Consider the following 24,178-nt stretch of genomic DNA (forward strand, 5'->3'; position numbering starts at 1 on the left):
TCATGTATTTTTTGATATTTAAAATGCACTTTTCTGTAATATTTAAGATATACATTTTTAGTACAGTAAAACTTTGGATTGTGAGTAACTTGTTCTGCGAGTGTTCTGCAAGATGAACAAATGTTTCTGATAAATTTTAACTTGATAAACAAGCGATGTCTTGCAATAGGAGTAGTACAGGACGCCGAACATCACGTGATCACAACTGAGCCAATGTTTCTTCTCTCTCTCTTTCTCTCCCTCTCTCTCTCTGTGTCCCTCCCTTGCTTGCTCTCTCTCTCTCTCTCTCTCTCTCTCTCTCTCTCTCTCACTGCAGAATTGTGGGTGATTGTCTGCCGTGTTCACATGCTTCAGTCTCAGGCCATGGTGTTTGGTAGAAATCAGTGATTTTTCAGAATGTTGGAAGGTGCCCACAATTGGCACTAGTGTATTTTTTTGTCATTTCAAAGCACCTATGGACAGTCCTTTGCTTTCCCATACAAGAGTAAGCTTGGGAATACTTTGCTTCATTCTAGGTCAGGCTGCCTGCAGATATAGAACCTGTCCTCTGCTGCCTTATTGCCAGTTACATTAAATACAGTGTATGACCAGGGTTTATTAATACTGCACCGTAGTCAACATCCATGTGAGTGTATACAATGGCCCCCATGCAGAAAAAGATTCCACTGAGCCAATAGATAGCAGTGATTCCATTAGTGATAGCAGTGAAAGTTGTCCTACACAGTAACCCTCCTCTCTTGTCTCCCTTGCACCAGCCACAAAGAGTTTCAAGGGTAAGTGCAGGTTAATCTGTTTATTATTTTTTTTATGTTTTGTGTTTTCTTTATTGTTTTATATTACAGTATCATCATTTTTATATGAATAGTTTTGGGTTATGGAACGAATCATCTGAATTTCCATTATTTCTTATGGGAAATTTGCTTTGGTATACAAGTGCTTTGGATTACAAGCATGTTTCCGGAATGAATTATGCTCCAAAACAAGGTTTTACTGTATTGAAAATGTATTGAAAATATATTTCAAATAAGCTAACTATATTAAAAAAACTCAGATATGCCATAATTTGGAAGGTATTTTTAAATTAATTTTGTGTTAATATTGACTTATAGTGTGTATCTGAATGTTTATTTCTTTGCCCCTTTAATCACTATCCACTTACTCTGACTATATTCAGTATTGTATATATAGTTGTTAAAAGGTGCTCACTTTTTTCCCAAAATGATTTAAAGTGGCTTAACAAAGGGCACATATGTGTATGTATTAGAGATAGTAAAATAGAAAAAGGAAGCCAAGAACAAGAAAAGTTGAGTTGGGAGTTAAAATTGTTGTCTATTATGTGCTACGCACTATTTCTGAGAGATATATATGCGATGCTGATTAAAATAGCTATGGCTCAGCTCTAATGGAGCTTTTATTCTAGTTTGTGTTGGTAAGGTGGATAGAAAGATTTGCAACAAGCATGTAAGAAAATACCTTCACCTTTTACTTCATTATAGGGAGGTGACAAAAAGATGACTTGGGACAGGATAAAATCCGGACAATTAAAAAACATTCTTTAGTATCCTTGATATGATTCATTTAAAATAGAATAAAGTGGGGGTGCCTGGGTGGCTCAGTTGGTTGAGCGTCCCACTTCGGCTCAGGTCATGATCTCGCAGTTTGTGGGTTCAAGCCCCACGTGGGCTCTGTGCTGACAGCTCAGAGCCTGGAGCCTGCTTTGGACTCTTTGTCTCCTTCTCTCTGTGCTCCTCCACTCACGCTCTGTCTCTCTCTCTCTCAAAAATAAGTAAGCACTAAAAAATTAAAAAATAAAATAGAATAAAGCTAATTTGTTTTGCTTCCCAAGTTAGCATATGTTAGTTTGCATTATTTTGGGGATTATAAATTTGGCCAAAGAACAGAACCAAAAAATTTCTCTAATCCAGTAATTTATAATGGTCTGTAGTTTTCTACTTAGCCATAATTAGCGATAATAAGAAAACGTAGAGGAACATTGTGGTAGAGGAACATTGTGGAAAGTTTAACATAGGGTTAAACTTTGTAAATAATGTAAGACAAGGGATGCCTGGGCGTCTCAGCCAGTTGAGTGTTGGACGCTGGCTCAGGTCATGATCTTGCGGTTCGTGGGTTTGAGTCCCTGCTTCAGGCTCTGTGCTGACAGCTCAGAGCCTGAAGTCTGCTTCAGATTCTGTGTCTCTCTCTCTCTCTGCCCCTCTTCTGCTCATGCTCTGTCTCTCTCTTTCTGTCTGAAAACTGAACATTAAAAAATAATTAAAAATGTAAGAAAAAAGTTAAATTCATGAATTGGGGATAAAACAAGCAAATAATATAGTGATTTCAGAATAAATATTAAACCTCAGAATCTTTTGGATTCTTATCTATACTTGAAGGCCAAAGTTTCAATGTTTTCATGAACAAACTGCCCGATTTGAGTAATGTTATATATAATCTTGCAGTGGATACCATTTAGATACATGAATTAAAAAATAGGTTTTCCTTATAAATCTCAATTCTATGTTAACATATACCATTCTAAATCTAAATTTAATGATTATCTTAATTTTAGGTGATAATTAGTAAGAAATAGAAAGTATATTCATTTTAAAAGGATTAGTGAATTGTTTCCTCTTTCTTTTTCGTTCTCTAATAGTGTGCTTAAATAAACTTCCAGGGCAAGCTCATGTTTTATTTCATAATCTGGATGAGTTGAGAATGTTCCAGGAACTCTGCCTTCATGAATTTTTACTTAATTTTTGGAAGTGGAGATGCTATTCTATGTCCTATCCAAGCATTTAAACTCAATCATAATATCATTCTATAATGATAAAATAATCCTCCCATATCTTTTACAGGAGAAAAGTGGGGTTTATGTCCTCTTCATTCCAGATCATTATGGTTTTTATCCTCCTCTAAAAGTTGCTGCTGGGTTAATGATTAAGTTTTAAGTTGAAGTTTTACATTACTATAACTTTCTGTAGTCCTCCTCATCATTATCAAGTGATCTTTATGAAGTCTTGCCATCATACTGGAGACTAGTACCACTGTAATAATCATGTTAGCCCTGAAGTAGTTTCTGTTATTTTTTTTCCTTTTTACAGATGAGTCTGAGACTTTAAGGAGTTAAATAACTTTAACATAGTAGGTCTGAGACTACTCTCCTTAGAAAGGCCTGTTTGCAAGGTTGGCTCATAGCTGACATCTGGGAACTTGACTCTCAGAGTGTTTCCAGTAACTGATGAGGATGATTCACTGTGCCTAGACTGTTTGTGCAAACAATATGGTTTATGTTGAACATCTGCTTTCCTCCTAGTGGTCTAGAATTTGAGTATACCTGAGGTAGAGGGTGCCCATGTGAGCAACCCTCAATAAAACTTTGGGTGCTGAGTCTCTGATGGGCTTCTCTGGACAGAAACATTGCATATGTATGTTGGTGTATTTAGTATAACCATGAATACAACTATATGCTGAGATCTGTGAGGCTCCTGATATACCTCTGCAAGACTAAAAGAAATTCTGCTCTGCAGAATCTAAAGATTTGTGTTTTAACCTCTGGGGACGAAGTGTATTTACCTTTGCTTGGTGATTAGAGTCCTAGGTACAATGGAAGAGATGATATTTAGTCCTTCAAATAAAAATAAGCATGCATTTGTTCATACATCCATTCATTATGCATCCTATAGGCCCATATGTACCCATGTTCCAGGCCCTGAGGAGGGAGCTGTAAACCTTAGCATAATTAGGTAACCTTGTAAATAGTTTAGGCCTCAAAGTGAGAGTAGGTGTACTTTTTCCCCTAGTTGCTTCTGCAGGGAGCTTATTGATTGATTTATAAATTTTTATTTTTAAATAATCTCTACACCCAGCATGGGGCTCAAATTTATAACCCTGAGATCAAGAGTCACATGCTCCACCTGCTGAGCCAGCCAGGTGCCCTTGCAGGGGCCTTTTTATTTAGCATTACGAAAATGTTTATACTTTGGTTCCAGGTTCTTTTACTTGAAATATGGGTAAACTTGAATCAGCATATAAGGCTTATATCTGAGAATCTTTGTTTGCTGATGATTCAGAATTCCAGGCCAACATTTCTTTCTAAAAACAAACTCAACCCTGAAGAGAACAAAGTAGAAAAAATTTCTAATGCTGTCACTTTCTCCCTAAGGCCTATAGAATTTATATGAGAGGATTTATGAGTTAAAGAATTCATCTTCCTGCCCTCCCCCCCGCCCCCGCTTTTTTGGAAAAGAGAAAAAAAAAATACTTATGTAGACAAGATATGTGTAACATCCACTTAACGTGTTTTAAGCCTTTTAATTAGCCCATGTTATAAGCCAATTAAGAAAGTAGATAGAAAAATCTCCCAGGGAGGGGTGGGAAAGATGCTCTGTGATTCTTTCATAGTTTTAGTAAAACAAAACCAAAAATACTTGTATAATCATAAGGCAGAAAAACTTAAGATTCTGGAACCCTACTACTTAGGTTGATATTGTGACTCACTTGCCTGTTGCTTGACCTCGGATAAGTTATTTGAATTTCCTCATGTCTCGAGTCTTCCCCAATATAAAATGGGACTGATAATACCTGTTTTGTAGGATTGTATCAGTTAAATCAATTAATAATATAATGAATTTATTTATTTTTTTTTTTTTTTTTTCAACGTTTATTTATTTTTGGGACAGAGAGAGACAGAGAATGAACGGGGGAGGGGCAGAGAGAGAGGGAGACACAGAATCGGAAACAGGCTCCAGGCTCTGAGCCATCAGCCCAGAGCCCGACGCGGGGCTCGAACTCACGGACCGCGAGATCGTGACCTGGCTGAAGTCGGTCGCTTAACCGACTGCGCCACCCAGGCGCCCCTAATATAATGAATTTAAAATAATGCCTGGCATGACGTAAGTGCTGTATGAATGTTACCTGTAATTATCCCATTATTGTTTGGAAAATGAAGGAAAAAGTACCCTAAACTAAGCTAGTTGTTGACTTTCGTCCAGGATAAATTCACTTTAATGGATTCATATCCTATCAAATCAGAATATTAAAAAGATTCTTGTATAAGGCAGTTTTATTTCCTTTTTAAATCATGAAAGTGCAGAAGTTGGCTAAGGTTTTAGAATTATTTGCACTAAGTTAGGATCGCAGTTGCTAGGCTGGCAATTTGTCCCTCCTTAAAAAAGGAAAATTCCTTTTTTACTTTCTGGAATAGAACCTAACTAGATTTTAGGCTTTCTTTGCACAAAGCCCGACGCGGGGCTCGAACTCACGAACCGTGAGATCATGACCTTAGCCGAAGTCGGAGGCTTAACTGACTGAGCCACCCAGGTGCCCCTGAAACAAGTCTTTTAAGACTTTTATGTATCTCTATTTGATATACAAGGGGCTATTGTGACCAGACTTGAGACTTTTCAAACATCTGAGCAAAGTCAGGACATAAGCCATGACTTTGATTGTTACTTTTTCCCTAACTAAACCTCCTAGTACCTGTCCTTTTTTCTGGTTCTTACTTGATTTGGAAATTGGCTAAACACATTTATTCCCACAACTTACTATTTCTTACAAATAGTTCATGAAGTAAATCTGGGAATGAATAGTCATATAAATTTAAGGTTATTGATAAATAATCAGATCTTTGTTGCTTATCTTCAGCCTCAAGATAGGTTGGATTGTAAAATGTGCTTCCTTTGTATACTTATTCTGACCCTTATTATTGCTGCCCTAGAATTTGAGCATTATGCAAAATGGTAACAGAGATTAGGAGGATAATAATATTAAAGGGGTGTAGCTAGGCAGCAATATCATTTTTTTTATCTCCAGTGGTGACTGTAGGCAGCTAAGTCAGGTTGATTTTGTCTTGTCTCTTTACTCATCAATTCTTTTTTAAAAAATTTTTTTTTTCAACGTTTATTTATTTTTGGGACAGAGAGAGACAGAGCTTGAACGGGGGAGGGGCAGAGAGAGAGGGAGACACAGAATCGGAAACAGGCTCCAGGCTCTGAGCCATCAGCCCAGAGCCTGACACAGGGCTCAAACTCACGGACTGCAAGATCGTGACCTGGCTGAAGTCGGACGCCCAACCGACTGCGCCACCCAGGCGCCCCTCATCAATTCTTTAAATAACTGTGAAGTTTGATTATTCAGAGTATGTTTATTTTTTAAATTAAGATATCTGTATTCAGAGTGTTTTTAGATGATACTTCTCTGTTAGATTTTAATCATCATAAAATAGGTTGAACAAGTTAACATTAATTAGGTTATATCCAGGAATCTGGCCATTGTAATTATTTTGTTGAAGAAACCAACAAAACATGCTTGTAAGAAAAACATCAAAATATCTTATATGGAATTTAGATGAAGTCACAGATTATCTAAATTCACTCCTTATCTATATATCATTCATATATATTTCACATGAGAATCTATAAGATTAAGAACATATATCTTAATTGGATAACAATGTCAGGGCCATGAGTAAATGAGGATGTTAAGATACTGTTATCCATGGTGTGGGACTCTTGAAATGCAAAACTGCTTTTATGGTTGGCAAGTTATTTCACTGGATTTTTCAATTAGCGTCTTCCGTGTGTTTTTTCTTCTGTAAAATGAGTGCTAAGATCTCTTCCAGATTAAAAGGGCTTTTCTGCAATCTTTTATCCTATAAATTTCTAACATCCAATTTTAAATATCTGGATCAATCACCTTGCCCTAAAGTAGGTCCCATGACATGAACTGTTGCTGCCAAAATTATTTCTGGTTCTGACTTATGGGCCCGAATATTTCTAAACTGTATACTCCTTAGACTTAGTTCCCTCAAAATGATCTCATTCCCATTTTCACAAGGGAATATTTTTAAAAGATTCATTAGTTTATTTTTTATCCCTTTATTTTTAAGAGTTTGTGTGTTTTTAAGTAATCTCTATACACAACATGGTGCTCAAACTCACAACCCCAAGGCCAAGAGTTGCATGCTCTTCCAACTGAGCCACGCAGGTGCCCCTACTTTTTATCCCTTTAAAATGTTGTACTAAAAAAAAAAAAATGCTGTACTATTTTTTTGTTTTGTTTTGCTTTTTAAAGTTAATTTCTTTATTTTAAGAGAGAGAGCAAGCCAAGGAGGGGCAGAGAGAGAGGGTAAGAGAGAATTGCAAGCAGGTTCCCCACTTTCAGAGCAGAGCCTGACACGGGGTTCAGACTCAGGAACTGTGAGATCATAACCTGAGCCAAAACCAAGAGTTGGATACTCAACTGACTGAGCCACCCAGGCGCCCCCTAATTTTTGTTTTAACAAATTATAAAAATGAACATCCCCGTTTTGCATGAGGAACAATTAGGTTTTAGGAATTATCATCTATTCTGCTACTGCTTTATTCTTACGTGAAGCTTTAGCAATGTGATTCAGTTCTGACAGATTCCGCAAAGACATAATAATAAATTGACATTCAATGTTCATAGTGTGCCAGACACTACATGTAAAGAATGAAAATATGGGCACCTGGGTTGCTCAGTGGGTTAAGCCTCTGACTCTTGATTTCAGCTCTGACTCTTGATTTCATGATCTCAGGGTTTGTGAGTTTGAGCCCTGCACTGTGCGTGGGATTCTCTCTCTTCTCTCTCTCTGCCTCTCTTCCCACTCACATGTATGCGCATGCACACTCGCTCTCCTTCTCTCTCAAAGTAAATAAATAAACATTAAAAAAAGAAGCAATTAGATCAGAAGCAATTAACATAGCCTGTTAAAATGAAAAAAAGAGAATTTGCCAGAGGATTAGTAAATATTTTTTTCAAATTGCATGACATATTTAAAGGGAACCAGTTGAGTTTTTCACACTTTGGATGGGAAACTAATAAAATTAATATGGTTTTAAACCCCCTTCCTTGGACCCCAGTTATATAAAATCATATGAATCATAGTCCTTGATCCACGACATACTTAAATAATTAGCCCAAGCATGACTTTTTGTTTATGAAACACACAAGAATCCATAATTCAACATGAAAACTGGAACCTTAACAAGAATTCACATCACATTTACTCATGTGTATATTAATGTAGATTGTATAAAAATCTTTAATAGAATTTTTTAAGTTTATTTATTTTGAGAGACAATGAGAGTGAGAGTGTGAGTGGGGGAGGGGTAGAGAGAGAGGGAAAGAGAATCCCAACCAGGATCCATGCTGTCAGCCCAGAGCTTGACAGGGGCTTGATCTCCTGAACCATGAGATCATGACCTGAGCCAAAATCAAGTGGGACGCTCAACCAACTGAGCCACCCAGGCGCCCCTAAAGGCCATCTTTATATCTGTTTTTGTAAATTGTATATTTATGTGTTTTCTTTATTTTTTCTTTGTTTTTTTGGTCCTTTATTCCTCTATTTTAAGCATTCTTTGTATATTAGTTATACTAGCCTGTTGTAATATAATATCCTATTTCTAATATTATAGTTGGAGTGTTCCTTGTTTTTGTACTTTATATGAAGTCATACACTTAAACAATTTTTTGATGAGAGTGTGATTTGTACTCTAAGGAACTAAATTATAGTCTGAGCAGAGTTTTCCTGAGTGATACTTAAGTCTTTATCATTTTTCACAGTTTCTTTTCAATCCTGAGACTAGCATTTATTATTCAAAGTTCTTTCTCTTCTTATTGCTGTGCCAATATCTATCTGGCTTAAAGTATCAGAGCAAATGGTGGTTCCTTTCTGAAGTCTCTCCAGAACTCTCCAAGGTCGACTTGGATTTTTTTTTTTTTTTTTTTTTTTTTTATGTTTCCACTATACTTTGTAGTTTCTTTAATGGCATTTACGTGATTGTAATTGTTTCTGTATTATTGAAAGAACTGGTGTAGTAAGAGATAAGAAAGAGGTTACTCAGTTGTAGGGAAAAAGTTGTCCTTGAGGAATAGGTGGAATTTGAATAACCAAAGAAGAGGACCTTCTTGGTAAGAGAAGAGCACTAGCAGAGGGATAGGGATGGGGATGAGCATGGTATGTGAACAGTGAAGATACTTGTTTCATTGGAACGTGTTTGTTTATTCTTGTACTCATCACATCTTTACTGTGTATCTGCTGTATGAAAGGCCCTGGTTAGGTGATATAAACCACAGATTTTTAAAACTTGTTACTTTGGGGGAAAGTAGTTCGAAGTAAGACTAGGAAGGTAAAGAGGAGCAGGGTTTTAGAGGGCACCGAGACAAAGGCATAGGTGTTGGGCTTGATACAGTTGATAGGAGGTGGCAAGTGAAGGATCTACTGGAAGCTGTTATTTCCCTGATGTTTTTGTGAAGGAGGCACATGGTGTGGATGGGGAAGGAGAGTCCTAGAAAATGATATTGAGCCTATCATGATTTCATGCGTATGTGGAATTTAAGAAACAAAACAGATAAACATAGGGGAAGAGAAGGAAACATAAGGTAAAAAGAGAGAGGGAGGTAGACCGTAAGAGAGTCTTAAATACAGAGAACAAACTGGGGGTTGCTGGAGGGGTGTTGGGTGGGGGGATGGGCTAAATGGGTGATGGGCATTAAGGTGGGCACTTGTTGGGATGAGCACTGGGTGTTATATGTAAGTGATGAATCACTAAATTTACTCCTGGAACCATTATTATATTATATGTTAACTAACTTGGATTTAAATAATATTTAAAAATTAAAAAAAAATGATATTGAGCCTGAGGGGATGAGGATACTTACAACTTGAGACCTGTAAGACAACTAGGAATTGGCCAGATGGGCAAGCAAAAGGAAGGATGTTCACAGAAAGAGAGAGAAGAATATGGAGAACTATAAACAATTGTGGTTTAAGGTTAGATAAAGGGAGAAATGGAAGATGAGACTGGACAAGTGAGTGTGGATTAGATTTGTGATTTTCATACCTGAGCATATCAGAATGAACATTTCATAACTTCCGAGAAATAGACCTATACCCCTTGCTTGTTCCTATTAAATTAGGATGTTTACAAAGAGGCTGAGAGTTTCTCCCGTGATGAGAAACTATTGAAGAATTTTGAGAGGGGCTTAACATTATTCCATCTTGGATCATCCTGATATTGCAGTAGATGGAGTTGAAGGGTGGGAAAATTAGAGATGAGGAGGCAAATTCTGAGGCCATTAAAACAATACAGAGAAATGATAATAAGACCTCAGCTATGGCAGAGGATATGAGATTATAGAAATGGGGTGAAGAGTTAGAAACTATGATCGTGTTGATGGAACTCTGTTTTTCAGGAACTCTGAACTTCAGGCACTCTTCATGTTAGATTGTTTGTGTGGGCGTTAGGGTAGCTTACTTAGCTAAGCACAGTTTCCTCTGTCAGGAAAACGTGTTTAGTTTGGGACATATACTTCTCCTGCTGCACTTTTCCCTATCCCATTTAATGGCTATTCCTGTGTACTCTGACTGCTATCTTTGGATTCATTCTTGATTCTTTATCTCACATCTACATCCAAATTGCTATTAAATCTTGTCCATTTACCTTCAGAATATATCCAACAGTTGGCCACTTTTCACTCTCTCCAGAACCTACCACTTTGGTCCTAACCACTATCATTTCTCACCTAAGTATTATAGTAGCTTCCTAACTGATCTCCCTGTTTCTGCCCTTGTCCCCTTGTCTGTTCTCAACCCAGCTTCTTTTTTTTTTTTTTTAATTTTCTTTTATCTTTTTTTAAATTTACATCCAAATTAGTTAGCATATCTTCAGGAGTAGATTCCTTAGTGCCCCTTACCCATTTATCCCATCCCTCCTCCCACAACCCCTCCCGTAACCCTCAGTTTGTTCTCCATATTTATAAGTCTCTTCTGTTTTGTCTCCCTCCCTGTTTTTATATTATTTTTGTTTCCCTTCCCTTATGTTCATCTGTTTTGCCTCTTAAAGTCCTAATATGAGCGAAGTCATATGATTTTTGTCTTTCTCTGACTAATTTCACTTAGCATAATACCCTCCAGTTCCATCCATGTAGTTGCAAATGGCAGTCAACCCAGCTTCTTAATGATTCTTGTAATAAGTTATCTCTCTGTATAAAACTCTCCTTCTCCCTGGAGTAAAAGTCACAGTCCTCAAAGAGGGCCTACATGGCCCCCTCCCCTTAACTCTCTATTATCTTCTGTTCTTTCTTCCTCTTGCTCATTTCACTCCAGCCATATTGGCCTCCTTGAACTAGTGAGGCATACTCCCCCCTGAAGATACTGCATTTCCCTTTCCTTCAACTACAGGACTCTTCCCCCAGTCATTGTCACAGCTTACTCCCTACTTTCAGGTCTTTATTCATGTCAGTTTTCTAGTGAATTCTTTTTTGACCACCTAACTTGGAATTATAGTTCTCTTCCCTGCTGAATATTCTTTCTCTTTGGTTCATTTGTCTCCTTAGCCTTTATCACTATCTATGTATATGCTAAACATATTTTGTTTATTTTCATCTTTTCCTGCTGGAATTTAAGACCCATAAGAATGAGGACTTTTCCTTTATTCACCGCTACACCTCTAGCCCTGAAAACTGATAATATAACAGGTGCTCAGTATTTACTGAATGACTGAATCAATTAATGGAGTGTCTGGGATATCCTGGAACAGATGCTTACTGTTTATTTATACGCTACTTAATTTCACAAAGAAGTAGAGGCAAGGAAGTGTCTAGTAGACAAACTGGAGCCCATAAAATAGTTTAGATTAGAAGAGAGATTTTCGTGAAGCCATAGCAGTATATGAGGTAGTAAGAAAGAGTATAAAGAATCAGAAGAAAATTAGGGATGAGATCCTGAAAACACCTCCACGTAAGGGCTGACTAGAGAGTAGCACTGTTGTTTGACTTCACTAAGCAGGAACCCTGCTCCAGGCCCTGTGCTTTAGAGGTCCAAATCTAGCCTTTGTCCAGCTATAACCCTTCTGGTAGAATGAGGATTTGGTGGGCAAGGGTGGGGGAGGGGGAACGCGCAAGGGAACTAGTCCATCTGGTACCCATTTCTAGATTAAGCTCTGAGTATTTGAACCCCAGAATTCCCTGCCCATGTGGCCCTTCAAAAGCTTCTTTCCTGATTCTCTCCTCTCTTGACTGAACACATGTATGGGCTTCTTTAGGCCCAAGGGATGACCAAGTTGCAGCTGTTTGCAGGCATGTGGCTAGAATTTGGACGTGTGGGATGGGATGTCTACATGTGTGTGTATGTATATATGTGTGTGTGTGTGTGTGTGTGTGTATATATTCATATATATATATATATATATATATATATATATATATATATATATGAATGAGTGATTCCCATGCTCCTGTAGAACTTCAGGGAGAATTCCAAATCAGAATTCCATATCAACCTTTTAGGTTGTTATAGAAGTATTTATGTGAATATAGGAGGATAGAATAATAATTTACCAGCTTGTTAACTTGATTTATAACTTTAAAATATTTAGGCATGTGGACTGTAGGCTTCCATTTGTACTCTTGCTCTGAGCCCCTTGAAAATTAGGGGTGGGCCTGCAGAAGGAAATTGAAAAAGAGTATCTAGAGAGGGAGAAGATAAATTCCAGATGGAGTTTCAAGGATGGAATGATCAATAGTATCAAATACTTCAGAGACATTAAGTCCTATGAAAACAGAAATGTATCCATTGGATTTGAATGACAATTAGAATTTAGAGTAAAACTTTCAGTTGGTGGTGATGGATGCCAAACCTCCATAAAAGGAGGAATACCTGAGGAATTAGGAAGTAGAGACAGAAGATAGATGTTTTTTTCTAGAACCGTCTCTGAGAAAAGAAGGAACTAGAATAGTAGGTGGAGGGGTATGCAGAGTCATGGAGGAGGACTTTTCTATGTTTAAGATGAAAGAGTCTTACAGATGTTTAGATATTGAGGGAAAGGACCCAAAGTTAAGTAAGAGAAGGTTAAGGAAAAGGAGGGAATAATCGATGGAGCAAGGCCTAACATCTAGTGCATAGGTCTGGAGATTAGCCTTTGAAGGGAAGAGGGCTATTTGAGAAGGCTTGGGATGTTTGGAAGTGTATGCAAGCTAAATTTGGAGGGTGAGAGAACAGGAAAGTGACTTATTAGGCAATATGATATATCATTAGTGTTGTTTTATAGTAGTTTTCTGGGTTAGTCTTTTTAAACTTGATTTTAAACTCCTGGGCATCAAGGGTTATACCTGCAGCCATGTGTTAAAATCCTATTGGTTTATTGAAATATAGCCCATAATATGAGGCATAGGCCATGCATGTTGGATCTGTCATTATTCAGTAATTTGACACTTTAGTGGTGACTTAAAATTTTAAGTTTGATAAACACTTTTGATTCTCAATAGCCTAGAAATAACTTCTTTATTATGTCCATTATATAATGTGTGTTATCAGGATTTGCAGATGGTTTGTTGTAATAAGTACATATTGTCTGAATCATACCTGTTTTGAGCAAAATATTTTTAAATAGAATTGTATTAATACTGTCTTTTTTCCCCCAAATAGTAGTTCCAAAGAACTGCTGGTTTGTATTTTAGCTCTTGCCAAGTTGTGAAAATAGTGAAGGATGCTTAGACTACTTAACATTCAAATTGTAAGTAAACTTTATTTCTGCCAATATTACCTATATGTTAAGAAAAAAGAAATTGAAAATAGTTCTTACCTTATATGATAATAATGAGCTTTAGTATGATGTATACTGTAGATTTTTACTAATTTTTGTTAGGATACATATATGTCCTATCCCATTTTCTGTTGATAAGATCAAAAAGAATACTCATAGTCCTGAATGAATCTTAGGAGGTAGGGTGAAATTTTTTTCCAGGTATTTCTTTTATTGTATAAATTTATAGAAATTCTTTATTATTTTATTTCCATATCTGTATGGTAGCAGTAGTCAAAATTAATGTAGGACATAATATTAATGGAATGATTTATTAGAAATATATGTTCATTTCTCTTTAAATATGCTTAATTTCTCTGAATTATTTAATTGTTATGTGAAAAAATTCTTTAAGAAGTAAATCTTGCAAGGTGCCTGGGTGGTTCAGTTGGTTAAGCGTCAGACTCTTGATCTCAGCTCAGGTCTTTTAGGGTCTTGAGTTTGAGCCCTGCGTTGGGCTTCACCTGGGCATGGAGTCTACTTAAAAAAAAAAAAAAAAAAAAAAAGCTTTAATTTAACATACATAAAATCAAGTAAAATATAAGCTTTTAGAAATAGTCTAAAGCATAAATCTGGATGATGTATATATTGACAATCATCTTTAGTAGGGGAAAAAAAGCTTGGATTATGTTTCCTTGAAACCATTTGCTATATTGAATATTTAACCAGTAGCAAAAAAAATATTGGTGAAAGAATGATAGAATGATAAAGTAATACTAAAGGCATTATAAGTGACTTACTACTTTATTTTTAAACTATTTGAAAGTATAAACAACTCACATTAATCTGTTTTTAGTCCTAGTAGAATATTCAAAATGTGAACACAGAATAAGATTGCTACCATAAGCAAAAGACAAGTCTAATTATATTATTTAGGTAAATAAACCAAATGAGCCAAAGAAGAAGAATGAAATATTTGCAAACCAGTAAATCTTTTAATTTGTTAAACAGGAAAATAATTTTACTTTATTTTGTATATTTTGTTACCAACGCATAAAAGGTTTTAAAAATGTCTACTAAAATATTTCAGGAATAAAAGTACATCTTCATAAAAGGAGAAAGTTATAACATTTTCTCTCTTAAAATAAGAAACAAATATCATAAGGTCATCCATGTGCAATAGCTTCGTTGTAATAGATTGCTTATGAGATTGACATTGCTGAGAAGTAGAATGCTCATTACTGCCCTCTTTCGACACAGGGCTGTATAAGCCAAGTTCCCTTTTCTTAGTTTACAAAAATGTCAAAGATTAGATTGTAAAATAGGTTGTGCTTTATATACTTCCTGTATATTTTTAATAATTTTTCAAATTCTTCCTCTTTTTAGGCTCTCTGGTTAATCATCTTTAGAAGACTGGATTTCTGGATATCTACTTCACTCCATGTTTATTGACTTTTAAAACATGATAATGCAAATCTATAACATTGGCAATCATCCATGAACCTTTACATTATATTGGTTAATAGCGTTTGAAGCTTCCTCAGGGAGTAAACAATGACATCAGCAGTGGTTGACAGTGGAGGTTCTGTTTTGGAGCTTTCCAGCAATGGAGTAGAAAATCAAGAGGTTAGGCATCCAATGTATATTACATTTCTGTTTTGTTCATAGAAATCAATATGTGAAATAATTTTGAAATTAATGGGAAACAGGTATTTGAGGGTAGAAATGTACAATGCATGAAACTGTACATGTATGTGTCATGTGCCCTTATATAATTTAGGTAATAGAAGGTTAAGATAACTACTGCCAGGCTCACCTGAATTGTTGGAACATGCATATATTGGAATGAACTGTGAGGAAGAAATTGAAAGAAAGAACACAAAGTATTAGAGATATCTTTTAATTCCTGATAAAATCCATTGTTTCGGATTACAGAATTTATAGATATATAATGTACCTAAATACATACATTAAATTCATCTTAAATTAGAATTTTATATTTCCTTTAGTTGTCATCTTTGCTTCCTTTGTTATTCTATCATTTCTAATTCAGCAGGGGGATCTATTATATTTTAATCCTATATGTATACTTAAGAATTTGGATGATTTGTAAATCAGAAAAGAAAGGTTTTGAAATTTTATACATATAGAACTCTGTATCATTAGCATATTTGGTCATTTTCTTGTTGTGATAACATTAAAGAATAGGAGATAGGAGTAGAAAAATAACAGTACCAGAAACATATGGACTTCCATGGCCTGGCTTCTGGTCCCACCATTCAGTAAAGACTGAATACTGAAAAGGATCTAAATTATAATTTGTCACAATATTTGGTCAGAGATGAGGTGGACAAATGGAGAGTTGACTGTCTTTAAAAAATCTGTTTTCTCTGTATTCTATGAAAGATATTGCTGTTACTGGTCCTTAGTAGCAGCATAGTGGTGTAGTGATGGGACCAAGAAACAAGTTAGGATATCAGGCTGTGTGTTCTAGAGTCTGCTTCTTTTTCTTGCTTGTTTGTGTCTGTTTAGTCTTCCAAGGTAGCTATATGGTTAAATTCAGTGGGAAGGGGATAAAATGAAGGTACTGCTTTTCCTTTGTTCTCAGTGGACTTGGTAACCAGAATGTTCCTGTTATATTTGAATCTAAAACGGGTTCAAAGCCCATTAAGAGAAGCCCCAGCTACAGAACAATCAATGTCTACTTCTTCCTTGAAGATTCACTTTCTGTATGATCACTTCTAGGTGTGATTCACCAAAGAGTTCAGGGACTCGGGGGACTTCCATCCCCTTCACATCACCCAGGCCAACTATTGCTTCTTTTTGCAATGCTTTCCCTTTATTGTATAGTCTTCCTTTGGGTATTTAACCCTAAGAAGGGAGCCACCAAGAACAATAGGCAAAATATATTTACCTTGTGCTGGTTTGGTATCATTATTATTTGGGAAAAAGAGTACAACAGTTTGTTTCTGGAAGACTCTTTTTATTTTTCTTCTTTTACATGGAACCCAGGCGTTCATGGCCTGGAGAACTGATTATTATGGAAGAAAGAATCTGATAAGTGAAATCATTTTGCCAAGGGATTACTAATGATTTATGTGGTAGCGTTATGGGTAGTCACAGGCATTTTAGGTAATACGGCACCAGAAAGGGGGAAATGATTCTTGGGGAACTTTTTCTTCAAATTATGCTATGTAGAAACCCACTTATTTTCATTCATTTGTTCCTTCAGCAAATATTAATTGACCACTTACTGCCAATTGTCAAGTACGTTTCTAGGCACTGGAAATAAAATATGTCAGAATGGCTATAAAGAATAAGTCAGGGCTAGATTTTAGTAAACAAAGAGATGTGCTTTGTACTTGGATAGGAGAATGGAGAGTCAATATTATGGAGGATGTCAGTTTCTTCCAGTTAATCTATATATTCCACCTCTATAAAATGTTAGGGCAAGTTTGGGGGGAAATTGGTTATATGACCTAAAGATTGTATGGAAGAGTATACATTGAGGAATAGCCAGAGCAGTTTTCTAAAACAGAAATGTAGAACAGGTAAGTCTCATAGAAATGAGAATTAATGCAGGAAAAAATTAAAAGAGGATTTAAATAGAGTTTAAAAAAATTGTTTTTTGATGTTTATTTATTTTTGAAGAAGAGAGAGAGCGTGAGCATGGGAGGGGAGCAGAGAGGGAGACACAGAATCCGAAGCAGGCTCCAGGCTCTGAGCTGTCAGCACAGAGCCCGACGCGGGGCTCAAACCCGTAAACCACGGGATCATGACCTGAGCCTAAGTTGGAGGCTTAACCGACTGAGCCACCCAGGAGCCCCTAAATAGAGTTTTTAAAACACAGCAAATACAGTTTTAGAGAGCATCTTCTTTCAGACAAACAAAGTTAGGAGTTCTTCTACTTCAGATTGTGATGGGATAACTGAGACCAGATTTAAAAAAAAATTTTTTTTAAGCTTATTTATTTTTGAGAGAGAGAGAGAGAGACAGAGCATGAGAAGGGGAGAGACAGAGAGAGAGAGAGAGAGAGAGAGAGAGAGAGAGAGAGACAGAATCTGAAGCAGGTTCCAGGCTGAGCTGTCATCACAGACCCCGACATGGGACTTGCACCCATGAAGCATAAGATCATGACCTGAGCTGAAGTCGGACGCTCAATAGTCTGAGCTAGCCAGGTGTGCCTATACATCTCAATACTTTTTAAAGGATTGAAATCATGCAGAGAAAGCTGTGTGACAAAAGCAGAAATATGTTAGAAATTAACAACAAAAAACACTTTCAGAATCCTCAAACATTTGGATATTAAACAGCTCACTTTTATATAACTCATGGATTAAAAAGAAATCACAAGAGAAATTAGAGAATATCCTAACTGAATGAAAATGAAAATACAATATATCAAAATTTGAAGGATGCAGCTAAAACAGTGCTTAAAGGTAAATTTATAGTTTCAAATACTTATGTTAGAAAAGTCTAAAATCATTTGAGCTTTCAATAAACTAGAATATGAAGATCAAATTAAATCCAAAGTAGAAGGAAGGAAGTAAAAAAAATAAGTCAGTGAAGTAAAAAGTAGACAAATAGAAATTATCTGCTAGCTGGTCCTTTGAAAAGATTAAGAAAATTGATAAATCTCTCAGTAGACTGCACACACACACAAAAAAAACACAGAAGGCAAAAATTACTAATATAAGGAATGAAAGGGTTGAACAACTTTATGCCAAAAAGTTGGCAACTCAGATGAAGTGGACAAAATCCTTGAAAGTCATTCTAAGAGGAATAGAAAATCTGAGTAGCACTGTATCTTAAAATAAATTGAATTCCTAGTCAAAATCTTTTCCACAAAGAAACCTCCAGGGGTAAGTGGCATTATTGATGATCTAACAAACATTGAAGAAAGAAATACTACTAATTTTACATAACTCTTTCAGAAAATAGACAAGGTAGCATGTCCTAACTCATTTTGAGGCCAGCATTATCTTGATACCAAGACCAGACAGAGATATGTAGGAAAAGAAATCCTCAAACAATATCCTTCACGGGCATAGATAAAAACATTCTTGATTAAATACTAGCGATTAAATCCAGTAATGTATAAAAGGGATCATATGACCCAAATAAGGTTTATCCCAGGAAGGTAGGTTTAATCAATCAATGTAATTCATCACAGTAACAAAATAAAAAGAAAAAAATCATTTGATCCTATCAGTGACCACAGAAAACCCATTTGCCAAAATTCAACACCTATTTATTATACAAGTTCCCTAAATTAGGAATAAGGGCATCTTCTTCAACCTAATAAGTACATCTGTGAAAAACTCACAGACAACATCATGTTTAAAGGTGACAAAGGGAATGTTTTCCTTTTAAAGTTGGTAGTAAAGCAAAGATGTCTGCTCTAACCACTTCTGTTCAACATTGCACTGGAAACATTGCTACAGGGTAAGAAAAATAAAAAGACGTGTGGATTGGAAAAGAGGTCGTAAAACTATTTCTAAATGATACAATCATGTTTATAGAAATTCCCAAGAAATCTACACAACTGTTAGAACTAAAAAATTTAGAACAAGTGACTATGTAAAAATTAATTGTATTTATATATCTTAGCAAAATAGGAAATTTAGCAAAATAGGAAATTTAAAAAGCAGTACTGTTGAGCAGCATCAAAATGACACAGGGGTATGTTTAATGAAGTAAATAAAAGATGTATATGCAAACACAGCATCTTATGAGAGAAATTAAAGACCTGAATAAATGAAGAGTTATACCATGTTTATGGATTAGAGAATTTATGTTAAAACAGAGTTGGAGGGTCTATGCACCTTACCATGAAGTTCCAGTAATTAAGTTCCAGTAATTAAGACAGTGTGGAATTGATATGCCAACAGACATGTAGATCAGTGGAACATAATATAGATCCATTTGAGGCTAATTTTCTTTTTTAAAGTTTATTTTGAGAGAGAAAGCACTCGTGCATGCACACAAGTGGGGGGCGGGGGGGAGAAGAGAGAATCCCAAGCAGGCTCCATGCTGTCAGCACAGAGCCCGACGCAGAGCTCAATCTCATGACTGTGAGATCATGACCTGAGCCAAAATCAAGAGTTGGACACTTAACCAATTGAGCCACCCAGGCACCCCAAGGCTGATTAATTTTCAGTAATGGTGGTAATGTAATTCGGTGGAGAAAGGATAGTCTTTTAAACAAATAATGGTGGAATAACTGGATACCATATGCAAATGAACTCAATCCTTTCTCACATCATACACAATGAATAACTCAAAATTGAGCATAGAAAATTTTTCAATCTTAAAATAGGCCATGGTTTCTTAGATTGAACACAAAAGCATGACAACACTTTAGAAGAAAAAAAATGATGAATTGAAGTTCATTTAAATTAAAAACTTCTGTTCTTGAAAAAAAATTCCATTAAGAAAATGAAAAGATGAAGCAAAGATTGGAAAAAAACCTTTACAATACATACACTGACAAAGAATTTATATTCAGAATATATAAAATAATAAATTGGAGATAATCCATTAAAACAGGAAAAAGATTTGAACAGATAATAAAATGAATGGCCAATAAGTGCATATAAAAATGCCCAACGGGGCACCTGGGTGGCTCAGTCGGTTAGCATCTGACTCTTGGTTTTGGCTCAGGTCACGATCTCCTGGTTTGTGAGTTTGAGCCCTGCATGGGGTTCTGTGCTGATGATGTGAAGCCTGCTTGGGATTTTCTCTCTCTCTTTCTCTCTGCCCACCAAATAAATCAGTGAACTTTAAAAAATGCCCACTATTACTCACCATCAGGGAAACACAAAACCACAGAGAGATACTACTACATACTTACACAGAATGGCAAAAATTAGAGGGATACCATGTGTTGGAAAGGATGCAGAGCAGTGGAACTCTCATACATTTATAGTGGGAATGTAAAATAATATAATTTGATAGTCCTTTTAAGATGAAGTGCAGTTACTGGGTGATCTGGTAAATTGACTCCTAGACAAACATGGAATAGAATACAACAGAAGGGGGAGGAAGACCAGGGACAGTAACAGGAATATTATAGCCTTGTTTATGAGTTTATGATAATTTGTTACAGCAGCTCCAAGAAATTAATATACCACCTTTGCAGCCTTATTTCCTACATTACCTCACATAGCTCCTAATTGCTTTGCCCCTAATTCCCAAATGTGAGAGTTTCCATGAGTTTTGTTCATGTTCATTTTGTACCTGAAATTGCCTTCCACATCTGTCCAAATCCTTTTCATCCATTCAGGGCCCAGTTCTAGGAAGTCTTCTGTAGTTCCTCAGTCTGAATCAATTCAATACCTAACAGGGTTGAGGGTTATATTTCAAAGAGTCTTAAAAATCATTGTTTAGTATGTTCAGTTTTCCTTTTAGACAAATGGGGAGTCATGAAAGCTTTTTGTACAAAGAAGTAATACAGATAATTTTGATTGTAGTGTGAAGACATGCCCTCCTCACTCACTGAGTATTTACTCCATTCTAAACACTGTACTAAGTAACTCCATTACTCACTGAGTATTTACTCCATTCTAAACACTGTACTAAGTACTTTGTGGATATTTAATTTTCAAGGGAATTTGAGAGATATAAACATTTATAATCTCTCTTTTTTTGTTAAATATGAAGACACACATGTAGAGAAGAACACAGGGTGAGGGCACAGGGAAAGATGTTAATAATTTGTTCCATTTAAACATGTTAAGCTCAGAGTATTAGCTGATTATTCCTGTAGTGATGTTAATTGGTAGTTTAAAAGTTGGTTCTGGAGTTCAGAAGGTGCTTGGAGAAGAACCAAACATTTAGTAATCATCAGCATAGAGGTGCTGTTTTTAACCATAACAATGGGGGGGCATTGCCAGGGAAGGTAATATAGAGTAAAAAGGAAATGCTGAGAACAGAACCTTAGTAGGTTGGCTATATTTCTGACACTGGAGATGGAAGAAGAGTCAAAGGATATGCTTAAAAGTAGATTGGTAGAAAGAGAAAAAAAAGATTGAAGAAGCAATTTTTTAAATGAGGTAACAGTGTGTAAGTGTCTGAGTCTGCAGAAGGATAAAGGAGGATGAAAACTGAAATAGAGTTTAATCCTTACTGACATTTAAGAGAATAGTTTCATCGGAGTGGTAGAATCCAGATTACAAGGTATATGTAGATAATGAGTCAAAGAGTTAGACTATCTTTTGAGAATGTATACAGGTATAAGATGCAAAGATCTGGAGTTCACTTGAAAGAAGAGTTGAATTTTTTTAATAAAGATTTTGCCTTTTTTATAGTTAATAAGAAGGAGCCGTTGAAATATTAAAACCCAGCTAAGGTATACAAGAGAGAACAGTGGGTCGAGAATCCTAATTGGTGGGGGGAAGAGACTATAGATGGGGAAATTGGCCTTGTCCAGAATTCTACATCTCAAGTATTTCATAGTTTAGAAAATTTGAATTATTTCCTACTGGTAAGATGGAGGTGGAGAGTTCACAGTATAAAATAATTTCAGGTTAATGTTACTGTTAAAGATACTATTAGATCTCAGAGGAATGAAAGAAGTTATCAGTCCTTTGGGTTCTGTATAAATAAGGTATTTACTGCTTGGGTCAGTACCAGCTCAAATGCCACTTATGATGTTGCTTTCTTAATTTATGAGTGGGGACCTCATCAGTCTTTACCTATCGCATGCTCCTCATTAACATCTATTTTATAGCTAGGTGATGTTGCCTGTAGGTTGTGGTTATAAAGCTGAGCAAGAAGAATGGAGATTCAACTGTTAGTGTATCTAATTTGTGGGGAAGGATTTTTTTTTTCTTCACGCATGCAGAGAGGGAGGAAGAGAGGATCCCAAGCAGGCTCCATGTGCAGTTGGAGCCGGCCAGGGGGCTCAATCCCATAACTGTGAGATCATGACCCCACCCGAAATCAAAAGTCAGCCATCCAACTGACAGCCACCCACGTGGCCCAAGGATATTTTTTTTTAATGTTAAAAATGTTTTGCCTTATACAGAGTAGGAAATTCAGTGTTACTGTTCAGCATGTGCTTGCTTGTTTTCCTTTTCTTTTTCTTTTTATTTTTTTAAATTTAAATTTTTTTTTTTTTTTTTTAATTTAGAGAGAGTGTGTGTGTGTGAGCAGGGGAAAGGGGCAGAGGGAGAGAGAATGTTAAGTAGTCTCCACTCTCAGCCCGACGAAGGGATCCATCCCATGACCCTGGGATCACGACCTGAGCTGAAATCAAGAATTGGAGGCTCAACTGACTGAGCCAGCCAGACACCCTTATGCTTTCTTATTTTTAATTTATCATACCTTTGTTTTGTAATTTATTTAAAGGTTTTTTTTGTGCAGTATTTGATACAATATGAAGACTGCGCTTTATATATATATGTGTACATATATATATATACATATATATTAGTTTAAGAACAACAAAAAGAATAAATATTACCTATGAACCAGGTTAAAAAATAGAAATTACTAGTATTTTACAATATTAACTGTGCCCCTCTCTTACTACCCCAGAGGTGCCATTATCCTGACTTATGGGGTAGTATTTCTTTACTTTTCTTTATAGTTTTATTGTTTGTGGATATATTCGTAAACAACACGGTGTTTACTTTGAAAATATGAATAATGTCCCAAGCTAACTGAGTTAGGGAAGGATAGCATTACCATAGTTAGATTAAAGCTTCCAGGAAAAGGAGGACTAGTTTGGCATCAAGTTCACTGCATTTCAAGAAGTTCTACTCAGGCAATCAATAAGCAATGTCATGAGTTGGTTCTTGGAAACATAGGGCCATAGGGTTTCAGGCAGTGGTATGACCTGGTGATGCAGGTTTGTTCAACAGATATATATATATATATATATATATATATATATATATATATATATACATACAGTCCCATGGAAAGAATGCTGTTCTTCTTGTTTTTGTTTCTTAACTTTTTGTGGTTTTCTTTCAACACTTGAGAGTAGATCAAAGCAGAACACATCTGGGAGGTGAAAGGAGTGTTCTTAGCTAATCCAGGTAGCAAGGCAAGGTGGAGTGAATAGGTACATCAAAGCAAGCCAGATATCAGATATGAATAAAAACCTGGAGTAGGCTTATCTGGACACTCTGTCCTTAGGAACCATGCCAGGGGTTGTCTTGGTGACAGTTTATCGTGCTGTCTCAGGAGTCCTGGTCGTATAATCCAGACTGGTTGCCCTTTAAATCCAGTGTATAGCTGGCATCCTGGAATCTCTCTTGCCAATCCTCCCAAAGATTACTGTTGTCTCTTTCCCATGTTGGGTCTCCTATATTCTGTATCCTAAGTTGTGGTCTTTATTAAAATTTTACTTTTGATGAAATCAAAATTTGCTTCTTGAGAAAGGATGTATGCAAAGTAAATGTTTTGAGAGCTTTCATATCTGAGAAAACTCCTTATTTTCTTAAGTTGATTTGACTAGCTAAAGGATTCTAGGTTAGGAATGATTCTCCTTTATAATTTGAAGAAATGGCTCCTTTGTCATTTTCCTTCTAATGTGACTGTTGAGAAGACTGAAGTCTGAATCCATTTCTTTGTATGTGACCTGTATTTTCTCTCTAGAAACTTGCAGAATCTTCCGTTTTATCTCC

The 24,178-nt window shown here is 36.1% G+C and overlaps 1 protein-coding gene across 13 annotated transcripts in view; it reads left to right on the top strand.

Moving 5' to 3' along the window:
• ELF2 (E74 like ETS transcription factor 2) overlaps nucleotides 1–24,178 on the top strand; it is a 93,991-nt gene that overhangs the window by 15,488 nt on the left and 54,325 nt on the right. For 12 of the 13 annotated variants that reach the window (XM_047855246.1, XM_047855250.1, XM_047855251.1 and 9 more), the window contains exons 2-3: nucleotides 13,445–13,532; nucleotides 14,928–15,167. In XM_047855246.1, the coding sequence (XP_047711202.1) occupies nucleotides 15,096–15,167 (72 nt within the window). In that variant the 5' untranslated portion in view covers nucleotides 13,445–13,532; nucleotides 14,928–15,095. Of the gene's footprint in view, nucleotides 1–734; nucleotides 774–13,444; nucleotides 13,533–14,927; nucleotides 15,168–24,178 lie in introns of those variants that run through there. The other variant, XM_047855247.1, reaches the window with a different exon arrangement.

This window comes from Prionailurus viverrinus, chromosome B1 (genome assembly GCF_022837055.1).
Source record: "Prionailurus viverrinus isolate Anna chromosome B1, UM_Priviv_1.0, whole genome shotgun sequence".
Lineage (NCBI taxonomy): Eukaryota > Metazoa > Chordata > Mammalia > Carnivora > Felidae > Prionailurus > Prionailurus viverrinus.